Genomic DNA, 24,574 nt, shown 5'->3' on the forward strand with positions numbered 1-24,574 from the left:
AAATTCACCAGTTTATTATTGAGATGCAAACATAAGAACAAGTTTAACATGTCCATACACACTCTAAAACATCTTCATTTTTCTAGATTGCTAGATTTTCTAAATTGCTAGATTTAATTTTGAGTATTCTTTTTCTGTCATTAACCTTTGACATATGTTTTTTAACTTTTATAGTGTGATATCTGTCTATCATGTGGTAGAAAACACATAATGTTAAATTTACCATCTTAACCATGTTTAAGTGTTGATATAAGTATATTTTAAATGCATAATGAATGTTAGTAGTTTTTAGAATACTTGTATATTTTTAAAATGTACTATGAGTTCATTATTCTGAGTAACATTATATTTAGATAAAACAAATTATTAAAATTATGTTTCAAGAAAAAATTTTAAAAAGCCCTCATTATAAATAGTCTTTATTCTCTATTGCAGATATTGAGACAGTATAGCACAGTGATTATGAGTATGATCTCTGGTGGCAGAGTTTGTGAGAATATTTTCTTGCTTTGCACTGACCTTGTGAAATTTATTTGAACTCTTTATGCCTTAGTAATATGGAGATCATAATAGAACATACCTCAAAACATTATTATGAATACTAAATGAATCAGTACATGTAAAATAATTTAAATAGCTTCTGGCACATGGTAAGGACTCAGTAAGTCTTGTTATTATTATTGACAATTGAAAACTACCCATAGGTATAACTCAGACACTAGTAGTTTATATAAAATTTGAGAAACTATAATCAAGAGTGGAAGATATACCCTAAAAACGTATGAGTTTTAAAAATCCAGTCTGATAAACTTTGTGTTTAACAGTAGTATTAATCCATTTATAGTTAATGTGATTACTGATATATTTGTGCCTATATGAACCGTATTATTTCATATATTCTATCAGCCCACTTGTTTTAGCATTTTTTCTTACCTCACCTTTTTTGAATTAATCAAATATTTTATATTTTTCCATTTCATCTACCTCTATTACATTTTTCTTATGCATTGTTTTACTATTCTTTTAGTAGTTACCATAAAAATTACAATATACATCCTTTACTTTTTGCAGTCCAATTAAAAGGATTACTTTTACCACTTTCCCAATAATGCTAACTTAGAACATTTTAGCTCTGTTTTGCTATCTCCTATTTTTGTTTAATTATTGTCATATATTTTAAGTTTCCTTATATTTAAACTCTTTGAATATTATTGTTTCGTATAGTCAATATTTCTTCACACATTTAACCTTTCTGTTGTGCTTCATTTCTTTCTGCATTTCCATATGGAATCATTTTTCCTCTGCCTGAAAAACTCCCTATGTCATTTTTTATTTTGGGGACAAAGATTTCTATGTTGGTAGTTATTTTCTTTCAGCACTTTAAACATGTTATTCCATTGCTTTAGGCCTTATGTGATTTCTATTGAGAAGTAAGTTGTCATACTTATTGTTTCTCTTTTGAAAGCAATTATTATTATTTGGTCTTTGTATTTTATGTGTCAAGAGTGTGGTTTTCTTTTTTTTATTAATTTTTATTCATTCAACATTGCTTTACAATGTTGTGTTAGTTTCTGCTTTACAGCAAAGTGAATCAGCTATACGTATACATATATCCCCTCTTTTTTCGATTTCCTTCCCATTTAGGTCATCATAGAGCATTGAGTAGAGTTCCCTGTGCTATAAAGTATGTTCTCAGTTATCTATTTGATACATAGTAGTGTATATATGTCAATCCCAATCTCCCAATTCACCCCACCCCACCCCTTTCCCTGCTTGGTGTCCATATGTTTGTTCTCTACGTCTATGTCTCTATTTCTGCTTTGCAAATAAGTTCATGTGTACCGTTTTTCTAGATTCCACATAAGTGATATTATACAATATTTATTTTTCTCTTTCTGACTTACTTCACTTGGTATGACAGTCTCTAGGTGCATCCATGTCCCTGCAAATGGCACAATTTTGTTCCTTTTTATGGCTGAGTAATATTCCATTGTATATATGTACCACAACTTCTTTATCCATTCCTCTGTTGATGGACATTTAGGTTGCTTCCATGTCCTGGCTATTGTAAATAGTGCTGCAATGAACATTGGGGTACATGTATATTTTCAAATTATGATTTTCTCTGGGTATATGCCCAGGAGTAGGATTGATGGGTGATATGGTATGTTTACTTGATTGAGGTTTGCAGAGCCTTTGAATCTCTGGATTGATGTCTTTCATCAATTTTAAACAATTCTTGACTATTATATGTTCATATATTTCTTCTGTTACATTCTGTCCTGCTTGTCTTTCTGGGATGCTAATAAATAAGTATGTTACACCTATGCCCCATACCCCCACCATGTCTTATAAGCCCTCTGTATTATGTCTCCTTTTTCTCTTTGTGCTTCAGTTAGGTATTTTCTACAGAGCTATCTTTCAATTCACAGAATTTTTTTTTCAACTGTTTCAATTGTTATTAAATCATTCTATTGAGTTCTTAATTTCAGATATTCTGTTTTTCAGTTCTAGAGTGGCTATTTCATTATTTCTTATGATTTCACTTCTCAGGAGGAAGTCTCCATGATTTAAAGCATTTTTTTCAAAAATTTTTCCCCTATGTTTTCTTTTTTTTACATTAAAAATTGATTATCTATATATTTCTCTGCAGAGAGAGTAGGACATAAGTTATACATGAGCAAAAGTTAGTAAGAGAAAACAATATAAAATATAGAAAATCAACAAAGCTAAAAGGTGGTTCTTGGAAATTTCTAGTACATTTTATAACTCCTTGGCATAACTGATCAAGAAACAATGAAAGAAGGCACAGACTTCTAATATCAAGAATAAAAAAAGTGTCGACATTACATATCATACAGATATTATCAACACAAAATAATACAAATGTATGATATTTATTTTGAACATTTGATGTAATGGAACAGAAAAATAGAAAAAACTAATTGTACAATATCTATAGTTAGTCTTCTCACATAGAAAATCTAGGATTAGATGACTTGCTATAAGAATTCTACCAACCAATTAAGGAAGAATTTTTGAATCTTAAAGGAAATGTTTGAATATTTCCTTTGAATATTTGAGCAGGAATATTTCCCAACTCAGTTTATGATGCTAGCAAAATTCTAATTCCCAAATCTGACAAATATATTTGAATAAACGGAAAAAAATCCTGTTCCATCTCTTTTACAAGCATAGATACAAAATCCTAAACAAAATATTGCCAACATTAATCAGTGGTTTGTGGAAAGGGAAAAATCGCTATCAGTTTGTATTTATTGCAAGAACACATGGTCAGTTTAACGTTTAAATATATGACAAAAAAATTTATTAATATTTGGTTCTTCCTCCCAATGTTGGGACATGCTTATTCATCCCGTCTTTTAAAATAGTTGTCGTAAATTTACATTCCCATATTTCATTATGAATTTCACAATCAAAATACATTTGCTTATCTTGTTAAAAATCTCAGTCATATAACTGTCCTGATCAATTCTTTCTTGAAAACTATTTCAATTGCAACAAATAAAGGAAAAAAACTGTTAATTTTTCTTCTCATTTATATATTTTGAGTAATATAAAACCAACAATCCACTCACAGTTTTAGTGGGCATAAACTCCCAGCCAGAGGTTACATTTCCCAAAAGTCTTTGAAGCTGCATGTGGCAATTTGACTAACTTTGGGCTATTCAAAGATGAGTAGAAGTGATGTGTGCAACATTCTGCTCACACTATTTTAAAAATAAATTTGATTTCCCTTCACTTTTTCTTTTGCCCTTCTTACAGGCTAGAGCAATGATTGATATGGCCATAGTGTCAAAGCTGACCATGTTGATGAGGACAATACCAAGGGTAGGGAGAGGGAGTAGGAAAGAAACAAGATAGAATAAACCTAGTTTCTTTCACGGCATTTTAGATCTGAGCAGCCTGCTCACCCTATGTTTTCTTGAACAAATTAATCATAGTTATTTTAAAGTTCTGTCTGCCAACTCCAGTATCTGGATCACCTATGGGTCTGTTGTTATTTTATGTGATTTTTTCTCTTGATATTTGATCATGCAGGTCTGTCTTTTGGCATGTCCCATAATTTTTAATAGAGTGCTAGATATTGTATATAATACAGAGACTTTAATAGTGTTATCTTCTGCTAGAGAGATTTCATACTTTTTTCTGCAAAGCAGGTAGAAGTCAAAGGAGATCACCTTAATTTAATCATGGCTGTGGCTATTACAGTTTTTCTAGGGCTTAGTTTACCTCTTTTTTGTTCATTTTTATAAAGTATTGTTCTCTGGGGATTTCAACTGTGAGCCTGACATGTTTAACCATCCCCACCCCCGTGTTCTGAACTGTAATCTTTAATGACTCTGTGTCTCAGAGTTTTAACTTAGAGTTTTAGGGTCACCTTGCTCCCCACCCCTTTGCAAACATCTTGATAGGGAAACAGACCATGTATTTTGAGGCTCCTCAAATCTGCAGTTTTGTTATGTGGCCCAACAAGACCACAACAAGCTTATTTTCCAGCTCCTTAATGGCAGCCTTCTGCCAGGTCTAAACCCAGATTCTTTCTCTGTTGCCTGTTTATCAGCAAATGTCCCAGGAAAAAAGCATCTGCAGATTGATTGCTAAACTTTCAGAGGTTCTATCCTCTTCAGAATCTTAGCCCCCCCTTGTCTGTACTGGCAGTTCATAGAGTTGGAAGCATTCATAGCCCTATGAAGACTTTATAGAATTTTGTTGTATTTTATCTGGATTTATAACAAATCATATTTATAACAAAGAAAAAATATGGATTTCATTTTGTTATATTTTATATGGATTTATTTGGTTAAAATGTGGTCTTATGCAAACTACTCATTCCCTCTAAAGCCAAAGTCATTTCTTGAGCTTGTTAATTTCTACTACTAAACAGTAAAAATTGTAAAACGCTTTTGAACTTATTTCATAATTTCTAATACCATATACATGATAATAATAAAATTATTATGCAAGTAAATTATTTTTCAGCTTCAATAAATTTAAAAATCACATGAAGTAATAATGATGGCTCAGATGCTCTATATTTGAAGGATTTCACATTTCTACATGATGTGAAACCGTGATTTTTCTGTTTGTGAAAGTGATAGAATCTACCTATTTTCTTTTGAGTGGCTATGTAGCAATAAAACATGAGGAAAAGAGAAGTACCGACTTCAGCATTTAGGGTAGTGAAGCATATAGTTTCAAAGATACAGTATGTGAGAGATGAATTTTTTAGTAGATCAATGTTCCTGAAAAAAAAGAACAAAGAAAGAAATACCTAGCTATTCTTCTAGGTGTTAAATCCTGAAGTATTAAATATGAATATCAAATTCTGAAATAAAAACAGTGAAGTGTATAAAAATGGGAAAATAAATCCTCATCCTTTTTGTATATACAAAGAATGTTACTGCTGGTTATATGGTTTAAATTATTAAATGAGTACAAATGGCTAAATTGTATAATAAATCAGAAGGAGTATAATAGCACAAGGATTAACTAATTGCTAATTAAATTTTTAGATTATCAGCTTCCTCTAGCCTATTAATTTGCATCTTCACTGCATATAAGGAATTATGTTTAAGAGAGTGTGGATCATTTTGCTTAGAAAATTTATTAATCCAGGATTGCCACATAATCAATTTAAATAGTTATTGTTAATATATTTCTATTTCATGTATTAATAATTAGTTGTTAACAAATAATACTGTATAATTGACCAAATATCTTATATATTTTTGATATTACAATCTGCTAGTTATGAATCAGGACAAGAATTGTTTCTGAATTTGACATTAGAGTATAGCTAATAACTTGCCCCTAATATGTTTAAATAATGTATGCAGATCCATCTTACTTTCGTAGAGGTTCATGTAATCAACCCTTTTCCCATTTTAATATCTCATTGATTTAACGTCTTTTACTATATTCCATTTAAAAGTTTTTAAAATAAATACATGTATATCTCTATTTAGTGACAGAGCCATATTAATGAGCTTATTGTACATTTATTAATCATGACCTTTGTATTGATAAAAATAAAATAAGTGATATACTTCTTTCAAAATTTTTTTTTTTAATTCACAGGCCTGTGAAATTTCTGATGAACTACCTAACTTGACTAATCGATATGCTGCTTTCTCGTCAAGAACAGAAAGAACTACTAAAGTATCAGATATGGTAAGAAGGCTTTTCTATGACCACATGTATTTGTAATCTAGGAATCATGGAGGAGACTGAATAACATAAGCATTATATTAGGACCTGAGAGAGGTACCTGGTAGCCTGCTGTAATATCTTCAGCTAGTATGCTACTTCCATATTTTTAAAGTTCAATGAAATTCTTGAAGCTAAGCAGAAGTCTAGCATTTCTCTGTGAGAAAAATATTATGTGGAACATCTCCTTAAGGGTCAGAGAGCATTCATTAGGCCATATAGACAAACTCAACTTGTGTTGTATATGAAGTGGAAGGTTTGTTTACTTTAGGTGCAACTCAGTTTCCTCATAAGTGCAAATATTTTCCCTTTTCAGTTTGAATCTATCTTGAGACTTAAGACTTTTCAGTGACATTTTTTATCCCTGTTAATCTGTATTTTAAATTGTGTTGATAAGAATTTTTCTACCTCAATTTCCATTTTTTATAAATCACTAATATTGAATAAATTGAAATAAGTAAAGCATGTGAAATTTAAAACTGTATACTTAACTATTTCATTCAGATTAAACTTATTAACAGATCAAAGTGAAATTTAAAGATAAAAGGTTAGACTTATGTGTACAGGTATTGTTAAAATAAATTTTTATAGAAATTGGACTGTTATTATAAGATATTGTTAGTAACAAATGACCAAAACAGGATCATTAACCAGGTCGTAAAATGTAGCCAGTCAACCGAGAAGCAGAATTGCTGAACTAAAATTCTACTAGGTACACAATGCCAAGAGTTCATTTACAGTGTTTTCAATGGTGAAGTAAATGGTACAAGATTAGGAAGAACTCATGTAAATGAAGTACAAATGCAGTGCTAGTTAAGTTAATACAGCTGTGAATGTCTAGGAACTCATAGGAATTAGATTAATTTGATGAGAGTCATTAAGGAAGGGACTTATTTTTTTTCTGAGACATTAATTGACTGAATCTGAGATATGGAGTCAAAATTAGCATCAGGTTCTATGAGACTTTTTGTGGCTATAAGTTCAAAAGATAGTTTAGAATCATCTAGCAGTGTCTTGACATTTAAGAGATTTTCATAATTGTTAAATAAATGTGTTGTTTTAGTAGATTATTTATTAATCTTGAGGAATTTTAGGGTTGTGTTGTGTTTCTCAAGTGAATCATTGTTATACACACCTTTGGATCCATGGTGAAGTATGTCATAAGTAATTTATTACTAATATAACGCTTTACTTCTCTTGTAATATAGTAGCTACTAGGAAAAAACAATGCAAATTTCTGAAGGTACCCATAAGAATGCACATGTATAAGTTACACTTTATGTTTGTAGTGAAAAAAGATGATAGAGATCTGTTCTAAAGGAAGATGAGTTGCCTACCGATTGTTTTTACCTAACTTACATTTTCCTCTTTTATCTTTGTCTCTCACTGCATCTGGAAATTCCTTTTTATTATTTATTTATTTATTATAATTTTTATTGGGGTATAGTTGATTTACAATGTTGTGTTAGTTTCAGGTGTACAGCAAAGTGAGTCTGTTATACATATAGGTATATCCACTCTTTTTTAGATTCTTTTCCCATATAGGCCATTACAGATTATTGAGTAGAGTTCCCTGTGCTATACAGTAGGTTCTTATTAGTTATCTATTTTATATTTAGTAGTGTATATGTGTCAATCCCAATCTTCCAATTTGTCCCTCCCGCCCTACATACCCTCTGGTAACCATAAGTTTATTTTTTACATCTGTAACTCTATTTCTGCTTTGTAGATAAGTTCGTTTGTAGCCTTTTTTTAGATTCCACATATAAGCAATATCATATGATATCTGTCTTTCTCTGTCTGACTTCACTTAGTATGATAATCTCTAGGTCAATCCATGTTGCTGCAAATGGCATTATTTCACTCTTTTATTGGCTGAGTAATATTCCATTGTATATATGTACCACATCTTCTTTATCCATTCCTCTGTTGATGGACACGTCTTGGCTTCCACGTCTTGGCTATTGTGAATAGAGCTGCAGTAAACATTGGGGTGCATGTATCTTTTTGGATTATGGCTTTCTCTGGATGTATGCCCAGTAGTGGAATTCCTGGATCATATGGTAGCTCTATGTTTAGTTGTTTAAGGAACCTCCATACTGTTCTCCATAGTGGCTGTAGCAGTTTACATTCCCACCGAAAGTGTAGGAGGGTTCCCTTTTCTCCACACCCTCTCCAGCATTTATTGTTTGTAGATTTTTTGATAGCATTGTCCTTTTTTCCCCTCGAGAAACACTTGCATTTAAAAGGATTGGTTGGTACTCAGCTTACCCAAGAAGCAAAATAGTTTAGTCACATAGAACTCTTTGGTTTTTGAATCCCTTCCATAAATGAGAATACCCTTCAAACATGTGGGTGTATGATCTGTATCTAGTGAAAAATTCAAATTATTGATCTCAAACTTTTAAAATAATGGAATTAATTTTATAATTTTCACATCAAATAAAAATATTAGAAAATTTACCTCCTATATATTTACATTTTATATATATGGACATGCTGCAATCTTGAAGGAGGGCATATAGTTTAATTTTCAACATGTTACATAAAAGTTTTACATAAAAATATTTAAAAATCCAGACTTCTGTTTCATGTGAAAGACAGAGCATATATATACATCTCCCTTCTTTTTCCAAGGTCCCAATGAAATAACTTTTTTAAAAACTATGATATAAGGATTAGTTGAATATAAAAAGACAAAGAGATTGAAAATATTAATGGAGGCTAGACACAAGCCAAACATCTGATTATTAGGCATTCCAGGAGCAGAATGCTAGGATGGTAGTTTGCAGTATTTGATGTAAAAAACAGTAAGTTATCTTGAACAGAAAAAAACACGTGTCTTCAATTAGAAGAGCTCAACAAAATACCATAGAGGACAAATTTTCAAAGATATGTATTCTTCTCACATTCTTTTGCGTTTTCAGAAGACTAGAAATAAAGAAAATACCCTTGAAGCTTCCACAGAGAAAAGTAACTGGGTCACCTACAATGGGATGAGAAACATACTGATATCAACACTTTCTCAGCAGCATTAGAGACATTTCAGAACTAGGAAATGGTAGGATAATATTTTCTAAAATTTCTAAGAGGAAATAATTTTGGGTAAAGAATTCTGCCTCTACCCAAAATTTCAATTAAATGAATCAAGAAAATAATTTTCTGATATGCAAGAGCTTGGAAAGTTTAGTATCTTCACAACCCCATATGTGAAGATGCTCTAGCAAAAAAAAAAAAAAAAAAAAAAGGAAATAAGAAAAAGGTGACATAAACATAGAGAATAGAAACTCAGCATTTCTGGATGAAGTAGAGAAAAGTGGAAACAAATTAATAAAGAAGGCATTTTTAGTTCATGCTTGGGACGTTCTTCAAGAGTCAGGGGTTTTGTGACCACAGAATTTTATTTACTCCTCTATGTGTTTCACTGCACTAGTTGGTTCAGTGGGGAATAATCATGATATTCTAAATGCTGTTTTAATATTGTTGATTTGAAATCAATCTATACACATTGCAGAAGATTTAATTATAGTACAACAATATAAATATTAGAAATCTTAATATCATTAATAAAATCAGGAGGTGAAAGGTAGGAGGCAGTGAAATATGGCAATTCTCTTATTTCATAGTGCAGAGTTAACAGATATTGTCAAAAATTGACAAATTACAGTATAAGTCCTTATATTAAATTTGTAATGGTAAATACAAAAAAACCCCACACACCTCAAACTGAAAAAACTCAATTACTATTAAAATAAATTATTTCTGGGACTAGAACCAGGGAGAGGTTAAGGAGGACAATTTTACCATTTATTTTAGACACTTGCATATGATTTGATTTTTATTCATGATGTGAAGATATTATTTTAAAATAAAAGTAAAAATAATACTCTTGAGTTTATGAGGAGCATGCATTTGGAATGGCATTATGACATACTGGTGCCTGTACTGACTCATTCTCTGCAAACAACCAAAATTCTAGGTAAAATAGAAACAAAACATATTCACAAATGCTTCCAAGATTTAGAAAGAGAGGAGTACACAGGCTAAGTTAAGGAGGGACCCAGAGTGGCAAGTAGAGCACTGAAGCCAGCTGTCACCCTGAGGACATTTGCCAAACTAGGTGACCTTGAGTTTTAATTTGTATAGCCTCAGAGACCTCCAGAGAATGAAAGAGAGCCTAAGACTCTCTCACAGTGATTAGTCTCAAAAAGATTCTTAATACAGTTAAGGCTCCAGAGGGCAACCTAGGCACGTTAGGAGTGAAATGCAAATAAATCTCCCCTTCTTACACACCAAAGGACTTTAAGGAAGATTGTTAGTGTTGAAGTTTTTGGTGTTGAATGTGTGTTAGGGGAATCACCCCTGAGATCCTGTTACATTTCACCTTCATTTAATGGTTACAGATATTAATGAAATGAATTTTATTAATAAAAATAAGAGCTAATGCTTATAATGTACTTGTTCTATGCCAGGGACCATTTCAAATGTGTATTAACTCACCTGAGTACTATAATAATGGCCATCTTTAAAAATGTGGAAACTGAGTTTAAAGTCTAAATGGCAGTCAGAATTCACACCGAGGCAGTCCATCAATAGAATCCACTCTTTTTTTTTTTAGAATCCACTCTTTTAAGGGTCTTTCTGTGTTACTCCCCTTTGGGCTGAAGAATTAGGCTTAACTAAAATAAATATGACAATAAAATAAATATGACAATATAGTAAATGATTTTTGTGATTTAAAACAAAAGAGATATGACTGTAAAGATCTCAGACATTATTATAAGGGATAGAACTTTTTTTTTTGAAATGCAATTTCTGTTTAGCAGAAACTGATGAGGATTCAGCGTCATGAAACAGTAGTGAAGTTAGTAACTTTCCTCTAGTCATTCAGACCAAAAATTAACTAATGACTATTTAGTGGAAAAATCACTGGAAGAATTTGATGTACTTTCTTATATTGAGGCATGGCTCAGAAAGGGGCCTCATTTGATTAGTGACAATTGGTCTCAAAAAATATAACAAAAAATTATACTAATATTTTATAAAAATTAATAAATGACTTGAAATATATTAGAATTATTTGCTGAACAGTTGCACTACAAATTTTATCACTTGATATAGAGTTTTATAATACTTAGAGTTGAGAATGAAGGGAATTTTAAAAATAAATTTTGATTTATATATTTATTTATCTATTAGTTTATATTCATTTGATTTGTTAAATATTTTGAATATCATCCCTGAATAAAGTTTAAAAGCAAAAGCTTTGGCATCAGAGAAATGCTTTTCTAGTCTCTAAATCTGTTTCCTCAAGTATTAAATAGTGATAATAAATTAAGTAGGCATAACCTGATAGGGTCATAGAAGAACTAAGTATATTATTGCTTGCAACACTTATTTCATTGTGTTACCCACAGTAAGCTGTAAGTAAGTTAGCTATAAAAATTGTGAATGGCAGGATTACGGCTCAGAGCTAAGTAAATCCCACTTCAAAGCCTATGATCTCTTTTCAATATTTCATAATGTGAATAAGGAGCCTCTATTAAAATATGGTAATGTCTTTTGCTTTTTACACTTCTTTGTAAGTGACATTCACCTTCCTCAACCAGAGGACCCTCTGTTTTGCATGGTGTTGCTATGTCAGGAATGCAAAGAAGCAGAAAGAATAAATGTTCAGTTTTTTACTTTGGAAACATTTCTTGAAGTTCTTTTCAGAGGCAATAGTTGTGGGGGCCATGGCTTCATAATGAAGCTTTGAAAATAATGGAAAGTGTTGTCTAATTTTCACTTTCCTTTAAATATTCCAGAACTAGAGTTTGGCTAAGAGGCCCAACTTTTATATAAAGTAGCTATTTATGGATAATAAACAAACTCAAAATCTTAGTAGCATATAATAAAAAGCATTTATTACTGATAAGTTTGCAGGTCTGCTAGAGAAGCTTACTTCAGGCTGCAGGTTTGCTGGGGAAGCTCTGATTCATGATGCCATTTGACTGGGGTGGCTCTTGGGACCAGTGGGGTAGCTAGAGTATGTTCTTTTCATGGTGATGGCAGAACTATAAGAATATTACTGTAAGAAAGAGAATAGGGAAATTGCAGGATAAGGGAATTTTCCTGCTACAGTGAACGAGAAAGCCCTTCCTAGATAGGAAGACTAGAAAAGGATAGAGAAAGGTAGCAAAGCAAGGCATTTGAGATTTGAGCACAAGGCCAGCTTCATGCTCTCCCACATTGTGGGTGAACTCTGGTAAGACTGGGGGTTGGGTAGTAGTGGTGGAATACATGGAGACTCAGGTTAAGAAATCCCAGAATTACTGAAGTATGAATTCCACTTCATCTCTGAAAGCCTGGGAGGGTGCCTCCTTTCATACTGGGTAGCTGCTGCAGACAGAAAAGTTATAATGGTATATTTAGGCAAAGAGGGCCTGTTATCAGTCAGGGTCTAGTCAGGAGACAGAACCACACTAGTTATTTTGAAATAAAGTAATACAAGGAACTGTGGATATTGGAGAACTCCAAAAGGCTAAGAGGGAACACTAAGGTATCATGCAAGTAGTAACAAGCAATGCCACCATCCTTAGGCCTGGGAAACAAAGGGAGTAGATTGGAATTATTAAAACTTGAAAGCTTGGAGATACCTTTTGTTAATGTGATTCAAGTTTCTGAAGAGGAGCACAGCTCGGCTGGTGCTAGTGTCTCAGGAGCTCAAAAGAAAAGTCCCCTGGGCCTGGGGCACAGACCTTTGGGATCCTGGAGATAGTAAAAAAAAAAAAAAAAAAAAAAAATACGTATATTAGAAATGGATTTCAACTGAAATCCTTAAGAGTCAAAATTATTCTGACTAAAACCTATATTCTGTTACCCTCAGTCTTTCTTTCCTTACAGTATCTCACTGGAACAGCTATGAAAATTTCTTAGATTTTTACATAGTTTTAAATGTTTATTTTATTGGCTGTTAGTTTACTTGTTGGTATCTTATCATTCACCTAACCACTGGTGGAAGAGAGAACATTAAAGTGAATTTTCTTACTGCAAGTAAGGGATTTTAGGCAAATGATTTCTGACACACTGAAGAGTTAGTCGGTCACAGTGCACTTACATACTTCCTGTTCTTCCATTACATTTTAAAGTCTATAAATTTTTCACTTAATTGTCTAACTTCATTAGTTCAGAAAATGGCTTTGATATGCAAACAGCAAGCACAAGTGCTGCTGGATGCCATCTTCATCAAAGCACAGAAAGAACAGTGAAGGCAACTGCTAAGCAAAATACACTATGAGAAACCAGATTCTAGTAGCCTGCTTTTTGATTGTGTACAATTGCCTGTCAGTACTTACACAGATTGTGAGAAGGATGCAGTTCTGCAGTTTTATATTAGTTATTTTTAATTGCCCTACATAAATATCAGAAGTAAATAATAACTTCATGAAGAAATTATGTTTTTTAAATTTATTTATTTATTTAGTTTTGGCTGCGTTGGGTCTTCGTTGCTGTGCGCGAGCTTTCTTTTTATTTGCGGCAAGCAGAGGCTACTCTTCTTTGCGGTGCACAGGCCTCTCATTACGGTGGCTTCTCTTGTTGCGGAGCATGGGCTCTAGGTGCACGGGCTTCAGTAGTTGTGGCTCCTGGGCTCAGTAGTTCTGGCTCGTGGGCTCTAGAGAGCAGGCTCAGTAGTTGTGGCGCAGGGGCTTAGTTGCTCCATGTCATGTGGGATCTTCCTGGACCAGGGCTCGAACCTGTTTCCCCTACATGGCAGGTGGATGAAGAAATGATTTTATCTTTACTCTTTGATAAAAAATTTTGCACTTTACTGTGTCTTGAGGATGAAATCTGTCCTAACTTTGAAGATACCATGTTCATTTAAAGTGATCAACAGCAAAATGGCTCGTATTCTACATACCTCTGAGACAAGCTATTTGAGGCATTCATCGCAATCTGATTCCTACATTTTATATCAACCAGTCATTGTTTTATAGCTTATGTGAGAATTGAAAGACAGAAAACATGTTAAAAGTGATATGGAGATGACTAGTCAAGACCTTAACTCCATCATTTAAATCCTTGATACCAGCATGACTATATATTCGATCCTACACATGGTGTAGTGATGGCATTAATACCATTGAAACCTCTATATAATAAATCCATGACTAATGAAACATGACATTTAGAAATTGACTTCAAGTGTCTGTCTTACTTAGGATGCATATATTCATGAGTTATAAACCTTGTTTCAGTATATTTAATGTTTAAGAATTCACTTGTTCTTAAGTGTGTTGTAGATTCATCCCTGCTTCTTAACTTGAGCATATTCCCTTCTCCCTGAAGACTTCCTCTTCCCAGCGCGCAAAAAATGCCAGAACATCGAGAAAAGAACAGTATTGTACTTTAGCTCAAGTGGCTAATTTGCATTTCTTATAAACTCTATAGCTAGTAATGTCAACTTCTTACCTCCCTCATATATGATCAGTTCTTAAGAGACATACCTTCTTAGCCACCAAGGTCATTTTTGCTGTAGGAGTATTTGACTCTGGGGCTCCCCTAGTGTTCCAGTTACATTGTAACAGACCCTGAACTAGAAATCGGAATCCTGATTCTCTTCTCAGGTTTTTATTGCTGCTTCCTAGTGAAATAGATCTTGTTATTTTTGCTGATGTACGATGATAATCTTCTTACATCTGTGCTATTTCCTATTTGTTTGGACATACTTTCAGTATCTTTACCAGTTCTTTTGCCATCTCTGCTTTTTTTTTCTCTTCTCTTCTCTTTTTAAGTGTACCTGTAGAAATAGAAGCTCTCGATGAATCTGATGCCATTGATATAAAATGCAAAAGATCTTTTATGAAATCGTTTTATTCAAATGCTGCTATGTCCCAGTCCAAAATTTTTCTGTTTTCTTACTTTTTACCATATTAAGAGAATACAGGAGTCTCTGAAGAAAGTAAGTACATCCCTAATTCTCATCTATATAAAATGCAAACTTTTTAAAAATATTAAATATAATAATTGAAAGGAAAAATGAGATTTTATGAATTCTACTAATTGTTTTATCTTCTCTTAAAAAACTTACAAGACTTTTTTTAAAGAAATACTTTAAAACTTCCATACAGTAAGATACCCTTAACTTTTAAATGTATGTAATGATTAGTGTGGAAAAGATCTTCAAAGAAAAGTAAAGCAGTTCCCTACACAGTGGAAAACAAAGGAAGCAGCATGTAACAATGATAAATATCTCTGAGGACTTTCTAATTACCTTCTAATATGGTGTTTATATTTAGAAAATTAATTTACCCATTTTTATGGTCCCACATCCAATTCTAGAAGTATGCTTTTAAGACATCATTGCTTAATTATAAAAGAAGCTTTGGGACTTCCCTCGTGGCGCAGTGGTTGGGGGTCCGCCTGCCAGTGCAGGGGACACAGGTTCGATACCTGGTCTGGGAAGATCCCACATGCCACGGAGCAACTAAGCCCGTGCGCCGCAACTACTGAGCGTGCATGCCACGACTACTGAAGCCTGTGCTCCTAGAGCCTGTGCTCTGCAACAAGAGAAGCCGCCACAGTGAGAAGCCTGTGCACCACAATGAAGAGTAGCCCCTGCTCGCTGCAACAACAGAAAGCCCGCGCGCAGCAATGAAAACCCAATGCAGCCAAAAATCAATCAATAAATAAATTTATAAAAGAAGCTTTAACAGAGTAGATTTTTAAAATCTGAATTTGCACATTTAAGCATTTCCCTAGGGTTTAAGACCTTTCCTATACCTTTGATTTGCTCTATACAAAGAAAAAAAGATCACATATTAAACACTTGCCAACAATTTCCTAATGTGCATTGTAAATTCATGATTACATCTGTTTCTTCATATGAGTCTCATAGTGCACACTTAGGGGGCTTTTCTTCTACTTGTATTCAACTGATTTAATTAGGCAAGTCCCACTAACGTGCTAATTGGAAGACAGACTTTTTCCCATTCGCCTGAGATTAGATTGCATTCACGGAATCATAATTATTTTGATGGCTTACCACAGTGAAATAGATGAACTGTGTATCAGCTAAATTTTTAATGAAGTTAACTTTTAACTTTCATTCTTATGTAATTTCTTTCTTTATCTTCTGTATAAGGTTGTTTCTCAAAGTGTCTTTTATTTATTTTTTTCAGTTGTCATTCTCTTTCTAATATGTCACATCTCAAATACTTTAATAAAATTTTGTTGTATACTTACAAGACTGAAATTAAAGAAAGACAAAACAGTTTTGATCTGAGGACTTAATGCTAGGAAACAGAAGTAAGACAAATTATATATTAGAGCCCAATTGTGGTATAAAACATTTTATCTTATAAGTTCTTAGTATTTTACACATATTATAATTTCTGTCCATTTGTCTCCTTTATTAGCTCATCTAAGTTCATGATTAACACTATTATGACCTTGATGTGTTCCAATCACTGTGATAGTATTTGGGATATAAAGATAACTATGACCTTTCCTCCGGAAGAACTTCATCCAAAAGTAGAATTATGCCTTTAAAAAGAAATTCTGAGGAATATAATTTGTATTTTTTATATTATCTGGGAAAATTCCTTTTTCCATTTATATATATATTCTACCTATACTTTAATGTCATGATGAATTCCCAATTTTTTTTCATTTTTTCTTTAAAAGTCATTAGGTTCTGATCTTTTTTTTCTTAGCTAAGCAGTTTAGAGGTTTCTGACCTTCAGAGAAAAATATATACCAAGATCGACGTAGTTGCAATATAAGTAAATTTGTAAGGAGATAACCATGTACAGCCACTTTGGAAAGCAGTTTGGCATTTCCTGCAGAAGTCCAAAAGTTTAAAATTCACATGCCATTGACTCAGACATTCTACTCCTAGGTATTTATTCAAGAGAAATGGGAGGTATGTATGTGAATGTTTATGGCAGTGTTATTAACCAAAACCAGTATTATTAACCCCAAACTGGAAAAAGCCCAAATGTTCATCAGCTAGTGAATAATAAGCAGACTAAGATAGCCATAAAATGTAATACTACTCAGAAATTTAAATGAATGAAATACAGATATACACAAGAACATGATGAATCTTAAAATCATACTGTGTGAAGGAAGCTAGAAAAAAAAATTTTTACAATATATGATTCTATTTATACAAAATTCTAGAAGTGGAAAGTAACATATAGTCACAGAGACTATATCAGTGTTTACATGTGAATGTGAGTAGAAGGTAGGGTGGATAGAAGGTACGGTAACAAAGGAACACAAGAAAGTTTTGGGGGATGGAAAAATGTTTATTATCATGATTGTTGTGATTATTTCATGCAGATGACATGCCAAAACTTGTCAAATTGTACAGTTTAAATATGTAAAGTTTACTGTATATCAAGTATACAGTAGCAAAGTTACAAAAAATTACTTAGGGAGATAAGACAAATTGATCTGTGTTATAAAAATAAAGAGAAAAACACATTAATTACAAACAAATATAAGTCATTAAGATGATCATTGCATGATTGGTAACCCCAGGGACTAATGGGTTTCATAAAGTGTTTCCAGTGGAGTTTTAAATAACTAATTTTCATTTCACATGTTCACAGTTTTAAAATGACTCCTTTATTTTGATTGATGAGAGGATAGAGTTTACTTTTGATATTTGCTTTTACTTTATGAAGTAAATTTCTTCATTGCAAAAGAGGTTGACTATTTTTTTAACATCTTTATTGGAGTATAATTGCTTTACAATGGTGTGTTAGTTTCTGCTTTATAACAAAGTGAATCAGTTATACATATGTTCCCATATCTCTTCCCTCTTGCATCTCCCTCCCTCCCACCCTCCCTATCCCACCCCTCTAGGTGGTCACAAAGCACCGAGCTGATCTCCCTGTGCTATGCAGCTGCTTCCCACTAGCTATCTGTTTTACGTTTGGTAGTGTATATATGTCCATGCCACTCTCTCACTTTGTCACAGCTTACCCTTCCCCCTCCCATATCCTCAAGTCCATTCTCTAGTAGGTCTATGTCTTTATTCCCATCTTTCCGCTAGGTTCTTCATGACCTTTTTTTTTTCTTAGATTCCATATATATGTGTTAGCATACGTTATTTGTTTTTCTCTTTCTGACTTACTTCACTCTGTATGACAGACTCTAGGTCCATCCACCTCACTACAAATAACTCGATTTCGTTTCTTTTTATGGCTGAGTAATATTCCATTGTATATATGTGCCACATCTTCTTTATCCATTCATCTGTTGATGGACACTTAGGCTGCCTCCATGTCCTGTCCATTGTAAATAGAGCCGCAATGAACATTTTGGTACAAGACTCTTTTGGAATTATGGTTTTCTCAGGGTATATGCCCAGTACTGGGATTGCTAGGTCATATGGTAGCTCTATTTTTAGTTTTTTAAGGAACCTCCATACTCTTCTCCGTAGTGGCTGTATCAATTTACATTCCCACCAACAGTGCAAGAGGGTTCCCTTTTCTCCACACTCTCTGCAGCATTTATTGTTTGTAGATGTTTTGATGATGGCCATTCTGACTGGTGTGAGATGATATCTCATTGTAGTTTTGATTTGAATTTCTCTTAGGATTAATGATGTTGAGCATCCTTTCATGTGTTTGTTGACAATCTGTATATCTTCTTTGGAGAAATGTTTATTTAGGCCTTTTGCCCATTTTTGGATTGGGTTGTTTGTTTTTTTGATATTGAGCTGCATGAGCTGCTTGTAAATTTTGGAGATTAATCCTTTGTCAGTTGCTTCATTTGCAAATATTTTCTCCCATTCTGAGGGATCTTTTCATCTTGTTTATGGTTTCCTTTTCTGTGCAAAAGCTTTGACGTTTCATTAGATCCCATTTGTTTATTTTTGTTTTTTTTTTCCATTTCTCTAGGAGGTGGCTGAAAAAGGATTTGCTGTGATTTATGTCATAGAGTGTTCTTCCTATGTTTTCCTCTAAGAGTTTTATAGTGTCTGGCCTTACATTTAGGTCTTTAATCCATTTTGAGCTTATTTTTGTGTATGGTGTTAGGGAGTGTTCTAATTTCATTCTTTTACATGTAGCTGTCCAGTTTTCCCAGCACCACTTATCAAAGAGGCTGTATTTTCTCCACTGTATATTGTTGCCTCCTATATCAAAGATAAGATGACCATATGTGCGTGGGTTTATCTCTGGGCATTCTATCCTGTTCCATTGATCTATATTTGTGTTTTTGTGCCAGTACCATACTGTCTTGATTACTGTAGCTTTGTAGTATAGTCTGAAGTCAGGGAGCCTGATTCCTCCAGCTCCGCTTTTCTTTCTCCAGATTGCTTTGGCTATTCGGGGTCTTTTGCGTTTCCATACAAATTGTAAAATTTTTTGTTCTAGTTCTGTGAAAAATGCCAGTGGTAGTTTGATAGGGATTGCATTGAATCTGTAGGAGAAAAACCATATGATCATCTCAATAGATGCAGAAAAAGCTTTCGACAAAATTCAACACCTATTTATGATAAAAACCCTCCAGAAAGTAGGCATAGAGGGAACTTTCCTCAACATAATAAAGGCCATATATGACAAACCCACAGCCAAGATTGTCCTCAGTGGTGAAAAACTGAAACCATTTCCACTAAGATCAGGAACAAGACAAGGTTGCCCACTCTCACCACTATTATTCAACATAGTTTTGGACGTTTTAGCCACAGCAATCAGAGAAGAAAAAGAAATAAAAGGAATCCAAATTGGAAAAGAAGAAGTGAAGCTGTCACTGTTTGCAGATGACATGATACTATACATAGAGAATCCTAAAGATGCTAACAGGAAACTACTAGAGCTAATCAATGAATTTGGTTAAGTAGCAGGGTACAAAATTAATGCACGGAAATCTCTAGCTTTCCTGTACACTAATGGTGAAAAATCTGAAAGTGAAATTAAGGAAACACTCCCATTTACCATTGCAACAAAAAGAATAAAATATCTAGGAATAAATCTACCTAAGGAAACAAAAGACCTGTATGCAGGAAATTATAGGACACTGATGAAAGAAATTAAAGATGATACAAATAGATGGAGAGATATGCCATGTTCTTGGATTGGAAGAATCAACATTGTGAAAATGACCCTAGTACCCAAAGCAATCTACAAAGGTTGACTGTTTTAATGTTTAAGCTTCTCTTATTATCTACAATTCTGCTTATCCATTGTTTTACTTCAATTATATAATTAGAGAAAAATAATGTAGGAAAAATACTTTTACTTTTTTTTTTCTATACTGTTTTCTTGGCATGCTCCAGTAATAGAAACTTTCAAAGACACTGGGAACTTAATAGAGTCCAGGGCTATTTCTAGATTCAAAGTTTCAATGCATGTAATAGAATTAATCTGTTAGTTACTAACTGGAATTTTAATTTTGCAAGAGATGAAAATATTTCTAATTCAAACATGTAAGAGTGTTTGAGTGGAATGTTGTCTCTGGGAAAATAAATTGGACATAAGGTTATAAGAATTTTGGTAATAGGGTATTTTTGAGCAGTTTGAAATGAAAAAAAAAGGCATAACATACTGTTCCTCTACATGGCATGATATTTTTGTAGTATTGTATAACATTACACCTAAAAAAGAGAAAGCATATGAGAGAATTTTTTCATGTTCACTAGTGCATTTTATTGCTCTAGTTTCCCTGATATTTAAAAAATATTATTATTAGTAATCCAAGTAAATTTTGAACACAATACTTTCAGACTAAGGGCAAAAAGAACTGTAAATAAATTATGAACTGTATTTAGCAGGTCTGATTTTCACAGTGGTGTAGGTTAGCAACTTTAAAACAACTTTCCTTGTGACCTAGGAGTAAGCGAATGGTCAAATATATTGAGAATAAGGAGAAGTGTGTTTTTCACTGTTAGAGAAAGGAGTTATAAATATGGAAAGGAGAAAGTCTAGAATATATAGATAGAGACATATGGATATAGATATAAACATAGAGGTATTTGTGTATGTATGTGTACATCTTTTTATCTTTTCTTTCCCCTTAGCTCTGTCTGCTAAAAGGGCCATTGTAGCAAGGAACACACTTTATTCTCAGATCTTGGTTTGTAAAAAAATCATTCCTCACTTAAAGCTTCCAGAGATCCTTAGAGAAATGGCTGATTTCAGGGCAGGAGCAGGAATATCTTGCTGTGTTAAAAATCAATGCACACTAAAATAAATAAATGATTGGAACATGTTAGAAGGACGTAGGAGCCAGCTTGAAGGTGCTCCCACAGGCTAAATCAGGGATAATTTGAACCTCAAAATAATTAATGATGATAATGAATTGTAATCCATAGAATAAAACAGGAATCCATTAGTCAGCATGTCTGAACTGTCTTGAACTGACTGTGGTATTTTAATGTTTCTTGTTATTAATGTGCTCCCATCTATTCTCACATCTCCTGTAGTTTTATAATTGTTTTAAAGTTGTATTTTTTGTAATTATATTTTTATTTTTTTTTAACATCTTTATTGGGGTATAATTGCTTTACAATGGTGTGTTAGTTTCTGCTTTATAACAAAGTGAATCAGTCATACATAAACATATGTTCCCATATGTCTTCCCTCTTGCGTCTCCCTCCCTCCCACCCTCCCTATCCCACCCCTCCAGGCTGTCACAAAGCACCGAGCCAATTGGATGAGGAAATTTTGACACAAGAATTTACCCATAGTCATATGGTTAGCAAAAATACAAGCCAGGGCTTGACCTCAGACAACACAGCTTCAGAGTCCATAATCTTTACTACTGGTGTACATTAAGGCCAGTGCTTAGTAAAGACTCAGTAAATTTTTGTTTGTAGGCTGTAAGATAGGGTAGCATTTATTTATTGATTGATTGATTTAACATCTTTATTGGAGTATAATTGCTTTACAATTGTGTGTTAGGGTAGCATTTAAAAACAGTATCACTGGGCTTCCCTGGTGGCGCAGTGGTTGAGAGTCCGCCTGCCGATGCGGGGGACGCGGGTTCGTGTCCCGGTCCGGGAGGATCCCACATGCCGTGGAGCGGCTGGGCCCGTGAGCCATGGCCGCTGAGCCTGTGCGTCGGGAGCCTGTGCTCCGCAACGGGAGAGGCCGCAACGGTGAGAGGCCCGCGTACCGCAAAAATAAATAAATAAATAAATAAAAATTAAAAAAATAAATATTAAAAAAAAAAACCAACCAAAAAACAGTATCACTTAAGTAGCATTTTCTTTATAGAGGAAACTGTATCAAATTCTTTAAAAGAAGGGAAAGGAAGAAGTAAGGATATTCACATTTTTATTTTAGATGATCATTTTCTTGACTCCTCATGAAATTAAATAATATTTTGGATGTATTTATATGGCTGTAATCTTTATATGCATGAGTCTGGAAAATAGCAGTAGCACCCTTGGTCTTTAATAGCCCTTTCATCTAATTTTAATTTTGCTTGTTTTGTTTCTTTACTCAATCAACAAACATTTAGTGTTACTAAGAAATGTGCTACTAAATTTGTCACCAAATATAAGATAACCTGAACAATTGTTTAGTGTCACATAAGCACCATAGATCTGGAAGAAGACAGGATATTTAAAATATATTTCATTAATCAGGAAAGATATTTATAGGAACATAAGGGGAGAATAATTAGGTTTCCAGAATTTCAGATGTATAGTTTGTCTTTTGACATTGAGATCTACAGCTGGTGTGTCATAAAATGTTATTTTTGTGTATGGTTAACATTACCAGAACTCCTTATCTCCCTCTCCCTCTCTCTCTCCCTCTCCCTCTCTCTCTCTCTCTCTCTCTCTCTCTCTCTCTCTGTCTAGACAATCTTTATTTCCTGTTCTGTACCTTCTTTTTCTTAATCACCTTGCTTTCTCTTCTCTCTTTTCATCTTTTTCATAGTTTATTCCCCTCTCTCATCATCTTTACTCTTCTGTGTCTAGATATGACCATAGTTATTTTTGGAGTAGGTAATGGGATGCTAAGATATTTATAGCTTACCGGAAGCCAGCCTGGATCATTCTGTCCACTCTTAGTTTACTATGGATGGTGGAGGCAACTTCCAAACATGAATAGTTCTATGACTTATCTACTGCCAATCTCTTAAGAAGAGAAGAGAAAAAGACATGTTTCCTGCACAGTGACCTGCTAAATATTTCTGAACATGACCTTCAGCATGAATTATGGTGGGAGGGGTTTGCATGAGTGGGTGAGATCTTTGAGGGCCTTCTTGAAGCTAATTATAAGGTTATGAATACAACCCAGCAATTCTGACTTCAAGTTCTAAGGTATTTCAGTAGCACTACCTTGAAATGATTCCTTTTTTTATACAATGGGTAATTCTTGCCATACTGAGCATAAGTAGATGATAATAAGGGTTATATGATTTCACAAAGTTTAAACATAACAAATTGGATACTTTCTTTTTTTGGCGGTGCCCTGCGGCATGTGGGATCTCAGTTCCCCGACCAGGGATCAAACCCATGCCGCCTGCATTGGGAGCGTGGAGTCTTAACCACTGGACCGCCAGGGAAGTCTCTGGACTCTTTCTTTTAGATATTTCTCTAGGGTTAATCAACAATTTTCACAACTCTATTATTTAAATTACACTTCCTTCACAAATCACATTCAGATTTTACCTCTTGTAAGTTTTCTAAGTTTATCAAGATGAATTTTAGTGTCTTATCCAAATCTGTTCAACTGGCTCTGGGAGCAATTATGTTCTTTTTAAAGAATCATTTACATTAACTTTCTTCCCTTTCACATTCGACTTATAAAATAATTTACTTTTGGATTTTTGTTGAATTGATAAAACTGAAGAAGTGGTATCTTGTCAATCAGAGCTAGTGTAACTAGTAATAATCTATGCTTTTTCCATAACTCAGTAGCATTAGCATTTACAGGAAGAGAAAGGCCATTTCTATTCACATGTTTTACTTTAATCTGATGAGATATACATTTTTTTCTGTAAAACCAGTGTCAAAGGTAATCATGAAAAGCTCAAGCATCAAAAGTAAAGGTCTACTTTTTTGATATTAGCAAAGAGAAAGAAATACATCTCACATAAAATATCAATCAAATTTAACTACCTGGAGACACACTGTAATGATTGTGTGAAAGTGAGTCCTTGATCAGTTTGAATGGAAATATCCATACTTCTGCATCATTGCTGAGATTATAAATTACATTTGTCTTTGCCAGAAACCAGAGCATCTTTAGGGAAAGCAGTATAGTTGAACAGTTTTACACAACAGACATTTTATAAAGAACTGCTTATATGTGAGGCAAATTTAAGCACTGTAGGGGTTGAAAATACTTTTGTGGCATAGTGTCAGCCCTACTTTTATGGGGAAACTCAGTGATAA

General features: G+C 33.5%; 1 protein-coding gene across 1 annotated transcript in view; it reads left to right on the forward strand.

Annotated features, from left to right (window-relative positions):
* Nucleotides 1-24,574, forward strand: part of STPG2 (sperm tail PG-rich repeat containing 2) — a 479,723-nt gene that overhangs the window by 115,003 nt on the left and 340,146 nt on the right. The window contains exon 8 of the mRNA XM_067736917.1: nucleotides 6,103-6,195. Within this exon, the coding sequence (XP_067593018.1) occupies nucleotides 6,103-6,195 (93 nt within the window). The remainder of the gene's footprint in view (nucleotides 1-6,102; nucleotides 6,196-24,574) is intronic.

Source organism: Pseudorca crassidens, chromosome 4 (genome assembly GCF_039906515.1).
Source record: "Pseudorca crassidens isolate mPseCra1 chromosome 4, mPseCra1.hap1, whole genome shotgun sequence".
Lineage (NCBI taxonomy): Eukaryota > Metazoa > Chordata > Mammalia > Artiodactyla > Delphinidae > Pseudorca > Pseudorca crassidens.